The sequence below is a fragment of the Medicago sativa genome, chromosome 7 (genome assembly GCF_051527215.1).
Source record: "Medicago sativa cultivar Bolivia chromosome 7, Bolivia_mono, whole genome shotgun sequence".
NCBI lineage: Eukaryota > Viridiplantae > Streptophyta > Magnoliopsida > Fabales > Fabaceae > Medicago > Medicago sativa.
The window spans coordinates 30,471,608-30,484,704 of NC_140755.1; the positions used below are offsets into that span (position 1 = coordinate 30,471,608).

Here is a 13,097-nt window from a genome sequence, read left to right on the forward strand (position 1 = left end):
CGCATGCAAAGGAAACCCATGCTAAAGGTTTTGAAGTTTCATAGGAAATAAAATTGCATTCCAACACAAACTACCAGCCTAACCACAAATTTTGACTGATTTTTGCAGTTCTGGTTTTCCTACAAGATTTCTGCTCTCCCCCAGCACAAAACACTCGCACCCTGCAGTCATGCCCAAAATGCCCCTGTGCTAGTTAACTAGCGCAAGTGTAAACTAATGCACAATTTAAGTTACGTTGCGCAGTTTAAGTGGCGCATGGTGACAATTTTTATTTTTTTTAATTTATTCACTACTTTCAAATTACGTTATTTACTTTATTCTAAATTATTTATTTATTTGCTATATTCTAATTTAGTTATGCACTTAAAATAAATACAAATATAAATAAAAGGAAATGAACTAAATTAATATTTATTCATTAAATACAAAATTAGAAAATAAAAGCAAATATAAAAATAAAAAGGAATGAACAAAATTGAGGCATATAACAACATCTTATTTTATTAATAGAATTCATACAATACAATAATTGATACAATAATTTATTCGAATTCACTAAATCTACTTATTTTCTCCCTCTTGGGGTAAAAAGTGACCAACCTTCTTGGCGTAAAATAACGAGCAACCTTCTTGGGGAAAATACATCATCAACCCTTGGGCTAAATTTAAATCTGGTTTTTTTTACTCCAAGAAATTCTTTTTACCCACGGTAAAAAGTTTCTGGGGTTAAAAAAAACAGATTTAAACTTATCCCAAGGGTCGATCACTTCCCCAAGTCGGTTACTCACTATTTTACCCCGAAGAAGTTTGATCACTTTTACCCCTAAAGAGACTATAGACAAAAAAAAAAGAGAAATAGAGGGAGAGAGTGAGGAGGGAGGGAAAGTGATATGGTGTGAGGAAATAGGGAAGTATGGAGGGGTATTTATAGGTGGGAATGGTAGTATAGGTTGTAAATACCATTAATGTGGTAAAAAAATGTGTATAATGGGTAAAAAACGTGTAGATTGAATGTTGAAAAATTAACAAAAGATCAAAAAACGTTTGTTCTTCAGCTCTGACCACCGGTCAACGTGCGTGAGTTAACTCGCGCACATGCCAGTGGTGCGTCGTGACTTAACTCACGCAGGGGTATATTTAGCAACATTGCAGGGCGCGAGTGTTTTATGTTGGGGGGAGAGCAAAATTCTTACTACAATCTAGTTGAGTGTGTACTGGACTGGTCACAGGTCAGATTCCTAGTCCAACATATTGAACCCCTGATGACCATGCAGTCATTGCAGAGTATCAATTCCAAAGACAATTGGGAAAGGTGATAAAAAAAAAACAATTCCACTATTTTGATGGAATAGGATTTCCTGCTGTAACTGTGTCACACAGTTACAGCTGTGAGCCGTCTGATTAAAATCAATGGTCTGGATTGTTTTATTGTGCAAAACCGAGTTTAAATCTGAACCGTTCAATCTTGAATCAACAGACGGGATTTATTACAGTGTGATACTGCGTGCTGTTTTTACAGCAGGAAATCCGGGTCCCTATTTTGATACGATTTCACTATTATGAAGATGAATCAACATTTCGTGAGGTTTGGTATTCCTTGCTTTATAAATATAAAGTTGATGGATACACTTGATTATACAAACGAATGTGTAATAATACCAACGAAAGTTTAAACAATTACATGCAGTTTTAGTAAAATAAACCAGGCTATCTTTATAAACACAGTAATGATGCCATCGATGAAAAGTGAAAACAGTATTATCTTCAATCTCAAGTTTCCTAGACAAAGGAACATGTTTTCAGAAACACACCCATAATATACCCATAAAAGATAATACAGATAGCCTTAATTCCACAGACGAAGTTGTCCGCGTGAAGAGGAATAGTTAGAGAGGGCAAAATGCGCACTAATAATTGGGGTTTCCTACGTAAACGTGCCCAAGAACAAAATATCCCCATCTCTTAGGTATAGAGTGCCTAAGAAGTTGTGTATATTCATTTCCTCAGAGTCAGAATATTTCTATAAGCTGTAGAACTTACTACAAAGAATACAGAAAAAAAATGGCATACAAACATCAAATACGTTTGATATCAAGATTATACCAAAAGCTACAAAGTGTAGCTTTCGAATAATCACCATAGGTCATCTTGATTCTAGCATATCCACGGTGATAACAAACATACACTTCATAAACTCATTCAAATTGGCTATTCAAAACACCCACGAAATATTCCTTGGACTGTATGATTCAGCAGTATCGAAAACATAGTTTCAAATAGTAAACAAGATCAATTATCTACAATCAACAGCTACTGACTAGTTAATTAAAAACAAAAACATCTGCACGTAGCACAGTGACTGCAGTCAGATGAAATGGACTATTACAAGGTTAAAAACCAACCAGTGTTGATAACAAGACAAGTGCAACATATGCTAAAACAAATAGTCGGTCAAAATGAAAATCTACTACAATTGTCACTAAGAAAATCTTTTATCTGTAATGCTTAATAACTTGTTGCACATTATTAAATATTCTAAAATAAATTAATAAAAAAAAAACACAATTATCGCAATATATGCATAAAATTTTCACCAGGATATCTCAATATATGCATAAAACTCAGGTACATTTTTGTTCAAAATACAAAATGCTTCCCATATAAGGGAAGTTGAAATATGTATTGAACGAGGATTTTAGAGGTTTTACATGAGTTTTCAAAGTCAATCTATGTTATTATCATATTCTTGACATAAAAATATATTGATCGTAAGCATTAGTTCAACTTTCTCTCTATAAAACTACTATTTTAAAAAATATTTTCCTACTTTTCCCTATATTTCCCACCCCCAAAGCCGTCCCTTTCTTCCCCAGCCCGCAGACAAAGCTTTAGGGTGCATATCATGTACAAAACCCTATTTTCTGTTTTATGTTACAAAACAAACTAAACTTGAGGTCAACACCCATGCCAAATTGCTCAAAATAACCAGGATAAAGCACAAAGCTGAAACCAGTGAGTTCCAGCCTAGACAATCAAGATTACTACAAATAAATAACACAAGCAACTAAATATTAATTAATAAAACTTCATCTGTCTTAAACAAAAACCAGCAAAACTGGCAACAGAGTACTGCAAATTCACTACATAAATCAAAATACTATCGAAGATAGATTTAACATAACAAGTCTAAGATGGAAGTACATAAATCCCCATTACAGATTAACAATTTACTCTTCTTCAGTGGCGATTTCACCGTTTTTCTTGTTGTGCTTCCTTGCATACCTCTGGTTCCTCAAGAACTTTGGATCCATCTACAATTATAAAAATAAAGTAAATCACTAATCATCAATAGAAATCAATCATTTCAAATTCAGAAAAGAATTGAAAACTGATAAATACAAACTCCTTTGGTGGAAGTGTGGCGATGTCTCTTTGGCTTCTTGATGCCATTCTTGTGAGCCTTGTAAGACTGGTTGTGAGCGATGTGATTCTTCGACTTCGCCATTTCTGAAATTCAATACATCCAGAGTTAAGTAAAGTTACAAGGGAAAACGAATTGAAAAATGAAGAAATTGAAGGAGGCGAAACCTAATTCTGAAGATGTGGTTGCACTAGGGTTTTTCTTGGCGGAACAAAGATGAAAGAGAACTAGAAGGAGTTTATATATGTGTGACTTTGAAAGAAGAAGTGGACCGGGTGAAGAGTGAGATGGGCTTGCCCATTGGGCTGTAACTTAGAGAAATCCAAATAGTTTATGAAAATTGCTTTTCTGACATAGAATACTTCCAATTGACACATAGAAATGACCATATTGCCCCTGGTGGTAGTTAACTACCGCTGGGAAACACGCCGGCAGTTACCAGCTGTGGTACCCAGTGGTTGTTAACAACCGCTCACACCAGTTACAGAACCAGTGCAGTCTGTAACTGATTTTTCCAGGAAATGTGTCCTGTTTTACCTGTAATTTCAAACGGCAATTCCGGAGGAAATCAAACCGAAACAACAACACCCAGCAATCACAAACATCAACATTTCATAGTTTATCAATTATTCGGTAACATTACACAAAACCGATAATGCGTTAACGTTTAACAATTGTTTGAAATTCATCAGATTTTCCACATTATGCTGTTTTATCTTGGTTTTCGGGTGTCAAACATTGATTACGTTTGAACCTTTTAAACCGGTGATATCTTATTTTTTCTTGGGAAGGGAAAAAGTAAGCAAAACCCTTGAGAATCGAGGTCCGGGAGTTGTTTTCGCTACGGGAAGGTGTTAGGCACCCATAACGACTATAGTATCCTATAGGAACCGTCTTTAATTTCTACGCGCGCGCTTTATTTTTAAATGCTATTTTAAAAGAGAATATTAAGCCTAAGACTTACTAAATGAAGAATTGGAGGGAGAAGAATGTTTTTGGATTTTTATTTTAGTTGAATTGAAGGAATTTTGTTCCTTGCCTACGTACCCGTTTAAGGGATCAAATCCACCGTAGTTCTCTCTCAAAAAATGCTTTTGTTTTTGTTGGTTGATTTTAAGTTTGAAAATGGGATTTTGAAGAATAGAAAGAGGCCTCAAGGGCATGAGATTGGAAAATAGTGAGGTTGAATTAGTGAATTGCAAAATATGGTCAAAGTAGGATTAGAGTTCATTGAAATTTGATTTAAGAAAATGGAAAAGAAAATACAATGGGATGTTGGATCCCAAGGTTTATTTGGAAAAGCTTTGAGTGAAGTTGTTCACATTTGTTTGGAAAATTGGTTTTTTCTAAGTGGAAGTCCTAGGCATTCATCTAAACATACAATCCTAAACATACATCTAAACATGCATATTCTAGCTATATAGTGATGTGTGTGCGTGTGTCGGTGCTTGTGTCGGTGTACATTATTAGAGTCCATTGTCCTTTACATCATACCCTAGATACATTCTATGGCCTCTTTGCCAAGAAATTAAAAGCATAAGGAGAATATTACAAAATTTCCTAAGTGTTTACATTCTAACTTTGGTACAAATTAAATTGCAAGAAGAAATAGAGATGAATATGGGATGGAATGAAGATGCTTATGGAATGATGGAACATGAAGTGAAAGGGGTTAGTAGGACATGACAATATCAAAGGGAATAAAGCAAGCGAAATACTAGAACATAAAAGATAGAAAATAAAGGCAAAATGAGTGCAAATATGGCTAAAATTTGCTCATAAAATGCAAGAACCAAGTGACCTATAATTCTCACATTCCAATACATGTTTAAAGGTTTAGAATCAAGTCTTGGAATGGGAATTAAGGCAACATGATTTACTTGACATTTTAACACAAATTTTAAGCATATTTACATTATTTATTTACACAAGTAACTTGTAAACTAAGTAACCTATCAAGATCCACAATTATGCAGCAATATCAAACACAAACAGTGGCTAAAACTCCATGAAAGCAAGTGGCATAGGTGGCATATGTTCATCAAGCAATTGGAATTGAAATCAATCAAATTTTCATTCATTTTTAGCACAAGATATCACAAAATAGTAGGAAATTTAGCCACATTATGTTCACCAACTTTTATCATGGAAAATTAACACTAAAAGGTCACAAAATTATCAAGAAACACTCATGAATTTTTTTAGGAATTTTTTTAAAGGATTTTTGGACTAAAGAAGTGCAAGAAAATTACTAATTCTCACAAAAATAAGAAAAAAAAGCTTCAAATACTTTTCTCAAGTTTTAGCACAAAGAAATGTCACCAAAATGTTAAGAAAAATATCAAGAACACATAGAAATTTTTTGAGGATTTTATTGTAAACAAGTTTGGACAGACAGGGGTGTGAATATCAAAAAAAAGCAAGAATATGCAGGAAAGGGGGGCGGATATAGCAACAGCATGGAAATTGAGCCTCAAAGGTGGGTTAGGGCCTGGAGCGGGTCGAACCATGGATTGAACCGGTTCAGTGGCCTATATAAGGCCATGAACCGGTTCTTGGCTCATTTTCCACATCTCTCTCTCTCTCTCTCTTAAAACGTTCTCCTTCTCTCTCTAGTTGCAGAGCTTCGCCGGAAGCTTCATCTTCTCCGGCGAGAAGTGCAGATTCCGGCGAGTTTTGAAATGCTCCGATCTAGACTTTCTTTACATCTTTAAACAGCTATTTCTCTCCTCTTTTCAAATCCATAATCAATTTTCAAAGATAATGAATAGATCGGAGCAGATCTACACTTGAACTGTTCGGTTCTTAGGTTTTCAAAATTTTCGAATCTCTTGAAACGAAACCCTAAACTACCTTATCTTCTTCACTGATCATGGATTTGAACTCAATTTTCGCAAATAAACGGTGAATCTTCATGAATTGCACTTTTAGGGTTTCGTTTCGAAGCTTTTGAAACTCTTTTCTTGAATATACCGAAATGAAACCCTAAACTGAAGTATCTTTCTTACTTGTGATGATTATAAGCCTCGTTTCAAGAAATAAACGGTGAATCTTTGAAGATTCACATCTTTAGGGTTTCGTTTCGAAGTTCTTCGAATCTTTTTCGAAGTTCTTCTTCAACTCACCGTTTATTTCTGTTTGTTGAGCTTCGTTGAGCTTTTGCGATGAAAACGAAGAGGTTTTTTCGAGGATTACCTGGTTTTCTTGGAGGTTCGAACAAAAGATCCTTGTTGAAGCTTCTGGTAAGTTCTGGAACCGAAAATAAATCGGTAATCTTCTTCTTCCTCTTCACTGATTCACAATTGCTTCTGTCACTCTTCTTCTCTCTTCAAAATCCTTCGTGATCGCACTTCGTGCTTGAATTGCGAAGGTACGAACTCGATGATGAAGGTTCTTGATGAATCTCTGAGAGTTCGTGTCAATTCCAATTGATTTGCACAATAATTTGCTGAATTAAGCTTCGTGTTGATGAAAATTGATATGATTCTGATGAATTGTGTAGTTCTGGAAACGGTTAGGGTTTCTGTTATGAATGTTCTTGAAATTTTTTCTGGAAATTTTGGTGTTTGATCTGTTTTGATCAGAGAGAGAATTGGAAACGTGTTTGTTGATTTTTGATGAGTTGTACGATTCTGAATGGAGTAGCAATGATTGGAACCTCTTATATAGCTGACATGTGGACATATGCCCCAATAGAAAATTGACATGTGGACAAAACCCTAACTGATTCGGCCTTGGCATAATTTTGGACATTTGGACCCTTTCTGCAATTTTTGAAAGTTGGAGGACCATTTTACAAAACTTTGGACAAAAAAGGACTTAAAAAAAAACTCAAAAAAAATCGAAAATAATGAAAAACTTAAAAATAAACGTTTAAACTAGAAAAAGGGCCTATATGCAAATTTTAGAAATATTAGGACTTAAAATAAAAAAGTAATAAAATTGACTTAAAAAACGTAATTTGAAATAAACGTAAAGCGAAACGACTAAAATTTGACAAAACGGACTAAAATGAACCAATGGCCTAAATGAGGTACTTTAAAGTACCTCTCTGCCGAAATTTCGTTGTGAAAAGACTAAAATGCCCCTAGGGGCAAAACTGACTCAAAAATGACTTCAAATGCAATTTTTAAAACGGATTTAGACATAGAATGAAACAGAGGCTTATTCACACTACTTGAAAGGACTCAAACAAAATTTTGAAAGACTGAAAGAAATTTGACACAGGAAATGACTAAAATACCCTTGCATGTGAATTTTTGCAAACAATATTGAAATGAAATGCAGAGAAAGATGCAATTGATCAGAGACAGTTCAAATGACTTATAATGCAAGAAAAGAAAAATTGACTAGTATTTTTAGGTCCAAAATTAGGGTATAACATATGCAAAACATTACACGTAATGTACATTAATTACTAATAAATGCGAAACTCAAATATATTGATATACATATAAATAGTTGAAAGTTAGTTACATTATATCACCCAAAAAATTGGTCATTACATTATATATCCAAAAAATACGTCGGCGCGTATCAACCAAAAAACGGATTAACACCAACCAAAAAGTGTCACATTTCATCTAATAAAAGCAAATCATCTAAAAACAAATCTTCAAATTTGGTGTTTTCTTTAACCGGAGTGTCATCAAACATAATTGGATTGTCTTCATTTGTTGGCTTTTTTGGTGGAACCGGTCTCTCTTTGAGCTCAATGTCCATGAGTGTTTGGAAACGACCGTGTTGATCCAAAAATTCATCCTCCCATGTTGCCGCCTCTTCGCTCCTGTGATTTCTCCACTCCGGGGATGTTGGAGGTAGTGGGCACCCATCTTTTAATGAAAGAAGGACAAAATGATTTGGGATTAGACCAAGGCAAATCATGTTGCTTTTCGAGTTAACCGGAGGCCGTCCTCTAAGTGGGAAAAAAGTCTCGGAGATGTAGTCTTTCCATGTAGTCATCTCTAACACCGGCCTATTGTAACATGATGCAACGATGTTTCCCATATCCAGCAATGTCAACCATTTGTGGGGAGGTGCAAAGCTACTAGGATTTTTGGGAGGATACAATCCATCCAAGATGTAGTTGTAACGGTCCTCGCTCGCATATACGTCAATGTATTTGCTCCTATGCTCTTTCAACTCTTGAATAAGTGCTCTCCGTACCATAACATGACTTTCTTGCGTCAAACCCAAGGCTTCCGCTATAGCCCTAAACCCACAATGCCCATCACCAATAACATCCACAACTCTCTCAATGTATGGTCTCATGAATTTTGGCATGTAATACATAGGATTGGAAGGATCATAACTTGTTGAAACCAAGATAGGCTTAGTAACCGGAACTGGAGAAATGTCAATGCGAGCACCTTTCCTTTTAGTTTGTGAAGATTTTTTCCGTGGTGAAGATTGACTTTCCGGATGTTGAGAATCAATAGTTTCCCACGTAGATGGGATCCTACCACGTGTGGTTTTGATTTTTTTGGGAGCTCCTTTGGTTGCCACCTTTCTTGGAGGTGGTGACAACAATGTGGTCTCCGAAAACGCTAACAACCGCAAAACCTCCTTGATTTCTAGTTTCATTTGGAACAGAACTCTTTGGAGATGTTCTTGGATACCACGCCACTCCTCCGCGACCGAAAACAAATCTTCATTACTTTGTTCTTCACCCATGTACAACTTATGCTAATGCGGGTGTATCTCATCCAATCGAATGGGCATGTTGTGATGGATTTTCGTAGCAATGAAGCATGCACAAGGTAGGCCATACGACGTCCTTTGAACACAACCACAAGTTTTCTTCTCAATGCACAAGGTTCTCCTAGCACGCTCTTCTTCCACAAGAATAAAATTCATGGCTTTTCTAGACACGTGACCACCCAACCCGGAGTACAAAGTGACATCTTTGTATCGATGTTCCAAGACTGTAACACTCCTACCAAATGATGATTGTATCTCCCCAAATTGGTTTGCCAACATCTCATCTATTTTATGCCAACAAGTACCCAAATCACCCTTGGAGGTGGACAAATATTCCTTCACACACCATGAGCTCCTTCAACTCTATTCGTGGTCCTACACCCAAGATGTAACACAAGGTCGGTCCATGCCCTCACTATTTTATCCTTAAAAGGGTTCAATATGGTTTCTTGAACATAGTTAAGAAACTTTGGATGATCCTTACAAGTATCCTGGAATTCCACTAGATTAGTCGCATATAACTCTTGAGTAGGAGATTCAACCATTTTTTCCCATGCATCAAATATGGTATCAACCAACTTACTATGCTTCTCCTCGTCGACAATCTTCTTTTGGCCATCCACCACAACAACATTTTGTTTAACTTTGCAATCGGTGATGATTCTTGATCTAACATTTTTGCCAACATGGAAATAGCAAAGTATTGCACTACTACTGGGGAGAACATTTTTTACAGCATTCATCATACCCGTGTCCCTGTCGGTCACTACCACCTTAGGCATATCACTATTTGGTCCAAGAAGTTTAAGCAACATTTGCAAAGCCCAAGTAAAGTTATCCTCCTTCTCCTTAGTCATAAATGCAAAACCAACCGAATATGTCAAATAGGTTGAGGTGACTCCAACTATTTCAAACAATGGCATCCTATACAAGTTGGTTTTGTACGTGGAATCCATTATCAAAACAGTCGAAAAATTGTTAAACAACTCTACCGATTTTGGATGAGTCCAAATATGTCTTGAACGGTTTGACTTTCCTTTGTTTCTCTTACGTAATAAACATATCCATTCTCTTCCAACTTTGAGATTAGATATTGCATCTCCGTCAAGTCACCCCTTTTTGCCTTTTTGAATTTGTGACGTTCATTGTAGACTTGCTTGATATTTGTCATGGACTCTTTCCTTTTATTACTCAAATTTGTCAAAATATTTTTTGGTTTCACCGAAGAATCGGTCAAGTCATGTACAATCTTCTTGTCGTCCTCCGTTAATCTTCCAGCAAGAAGGTGGCCTGCTACAACGCGTGACAGTACAAAAAAAAACCAGAAAAATCAATCAAATGCAATGGATTTTAACGTTGTAATACCTGTTCTTTGATGCATTTTGTGTGTAGAAACGTCTTAGCAATCGATCAACAATGATTTGGAGGCATGATTTTGACACAAAATTTGAAATGAGGATTTTTTTAGGTATGGTTTTGGAATGAGAAAGGTGATGAATGAATAGGTGAGGTAGGGGTTTGCTGGTTTTGGGGGGAAAGGCTTCATCGACAGTTAACAACCGATGGGTACCAGCGGCAGTTAACTACCGGCGTGTTTCCCAGTGGTAGTTAACTACCGCCAGGGGCAATATGGTCATTTCTATGTGTCAATTGGAAGTATTTTTTGTCAAAAAAGCAATTTTCATAATTTATTTACTAAAATACATCATAATTGATTTTTGAGTAAATTATACTCTTTTCCCCTCTTATTTCAAAACATACACGATTTCAAAGGCGCTTAATCATATATTTCAATCCAAAATTAATATTTTTAGTTAACGTTTTTTTTATAAAAAAAATACTTGTTAGGGCATATGCACTTGTACGCCATGAAATTTCAAAAACATAAAGTCATTTTATTGGTAAAGTCGGACTCCACTGCTCAAATCCCACACGAGACAGTTGTAAAATGGTTGTTAATAACATTTTTATTGATGTTAATTTTTTAAAAAAAGATTAATTGGCGTCAAGTAATATTTTGATAAATTTATTTTATAAAGATCATTTTGATGTGTCAATAAAAAATGATGATTTTGACGAAACACGAGATGATTAAGAATTTAACACGTTTCAAAAGTTGTTACCTCCCAATGATTTTACCTCAAAAGTTCCACACACATCAAAGTGAATTGCTTCAAGCTTCCTTGTTGCTTTAACTAGTACTTCAACTTTATATGAATTCCAACTTTATATGAATTCCTTGATTGTTTTCCATTGCCACACATATCAAACACTTTAATAGGTAGCATGATTTGTGGTAATCCTTGCACCATCTTCTTTGTTGGGTATTTGTGTTGGCTGCATTATTGCTAAAACAAATATCCATATTCTGTAAGTTAGAACCAATGTTCTAACATGTGGTCAGGCATCTCTGCAAGATGCTGGATAAATGTGCTGGATGATGATTTAACATGTCCATTTTGCAGTTACTTTTCTTCATGGTTGCGGATGAAGAAATGTATGTGTGGTATCTCTCTACCTTGTTCTGAATGGTCTCAGGTTGTTTTAACAACAAATAAATCCAAAGGGGGAGATTGTTGAGTATTTGGGTATTGGCTTAATTGTTGCTAAAACAAATACTTCTGTATGTTGGATACGATGTTCCAACATCTTGGCACGGTTCAGTGTGCTCGGTTCATGTGGCTTGGTTTACGCAACCTTTATCTCAGTAAGGAAACCTCGCCCTATTTCTTGTTCACCAAGAAGCACGTTATTGTCCAGAATAAACTGGAAGATTTGTTTCTAAAATATAAACAATATTTTAGGATTCCTTGGTGGTGTTTATGGAAGTTCCTAAAAATGTTCCTACTTTTTAGGAGTTACCATAATTGTAAAATATATTTTCAAAACAGATTTTAGAAAATATATTTTCTGGAGAATATTTGTTTCAACATATTTCTGATGAGAATATTTGATACAAATATATGTTTAGCCTATTACGAAAATGCCCATGCTTTGAAAGGCTATATAAGGAAGACTTGTACCCTAGTTTTATTTACCAATTCAAGAATATTGGATTGAGTCATTAGGGTTTCAACTCGTGCCGTATTTGTGAGACTCTCCTTGTATCACCGTGATGCATCGAGATGGACCTTTAGTTGAGTTGTAATTTATCAAAACCATCGATTTGTAAAAGAATAGATTTTTAGGGTTTTGAGTCGTCTTCCATGTATTCTACTCTTGTATCATGTTGATGCAGGTTTAGAATCTTTACTGTGTACCTTTCTTGTGTCGGTTTAGATACTTGTTTAAGACTGAGTTTGTTCGTATTGATACTCTTGTGCATCAAACCGAAGTTGTGAAACAAGGTTTGGTTGTTTGTGTTGGAAGGTAACTTCTATTTCGTTGTGTTTGAGGTCTGATAGGTCACTGGGGCAGTGACTGACCATTAGGATACTGAGATGGGATCTCAGATCTAGGAGTTCCTAGGTTGAAGTCTAGACGGGTAGGTCCTAGGTCATATAGTGTAAACGAGGAGTTTGCTGAGAGCTATTAAATATGGACTACACTAGTGGATTTCCTTCCTGGCTTGGTAGCCCCCAAATGTAAGCGTGTTGTACTGAACTGGGTCAACAAACTCTATGTGCCTTTTACTTTCCTGCCGTTTATTTTGCTGTTTGTTTATGCTTACTGCCAGAATAATGTTGAAACATTAAACGGAACATCTGCTTTCTGCGGATCTGGATCTGAAACATCACATAAAAACAACTGATAGCTAAAATTCTATATCTGTTATATTTGCCTTGATCTGTCTGTTTTCTGCTAGCTCGATGTTAAAACATTTTACTCGACATTCTGATCATAACATCGTATAAAACACATGAAAGCTAGTCTGCCGAAATTTCAATTGGTATGAGAGCAGGCACCCGACCTGCTACTGGGTGAGCTCCAGGGAAGATAAATTCTGGACTCTTGGACAGATTCAAGAAAAGAGGTA

General features: G+C 35.8%; 2 protein-coding genes across 2 annotated transcripts; both read right to left on the reverse strand.

Moving 5' to 3' along the window:
• Positions 1-3,065: 3,065 nt before the first annotated feature.
• Positions 3,066-3,631, reverse strand: LOC146905537 (large ribosomal subunit protein eL29z-like). The gene is made up of 3 exons (XM_085729555.1): positions 3,589-3,631; positions 3,404-3,507; positions 3,066-3,311 (listed from the first exon to the last, which is right to left on the reverse strand). The coding sequence occupies exons 2-3, from the start codon at positions 3,503-3,505 to the stop codon at positions 3,228-3,230; spliced, it is 186 nt and encodes a 61-aa protein (XP_085585681.1). The 5' UTR covers positions 3,506-3,507; positions 3,589-3,631; the 3' UTR covers positions 3,066-3,227.
• Positions 3,632-7,993: 4,362 nt separating this feature from the next.
• On the reverse strand, positions 7,994-9,094 carry LOC146905538 (uncharacterized). The gene has a single exon (XM_085728568.1). The coding sequence runs from the start codon at positions 9,092-9,094 to the stop codon at positions 7,994-7,996; it is 1,101 nt and encodes a 366-aa protein (XP_085584694.1).
• Between the last annotated feature and the right edge of the window lie 4,003 nt (positions 9,095-13,097).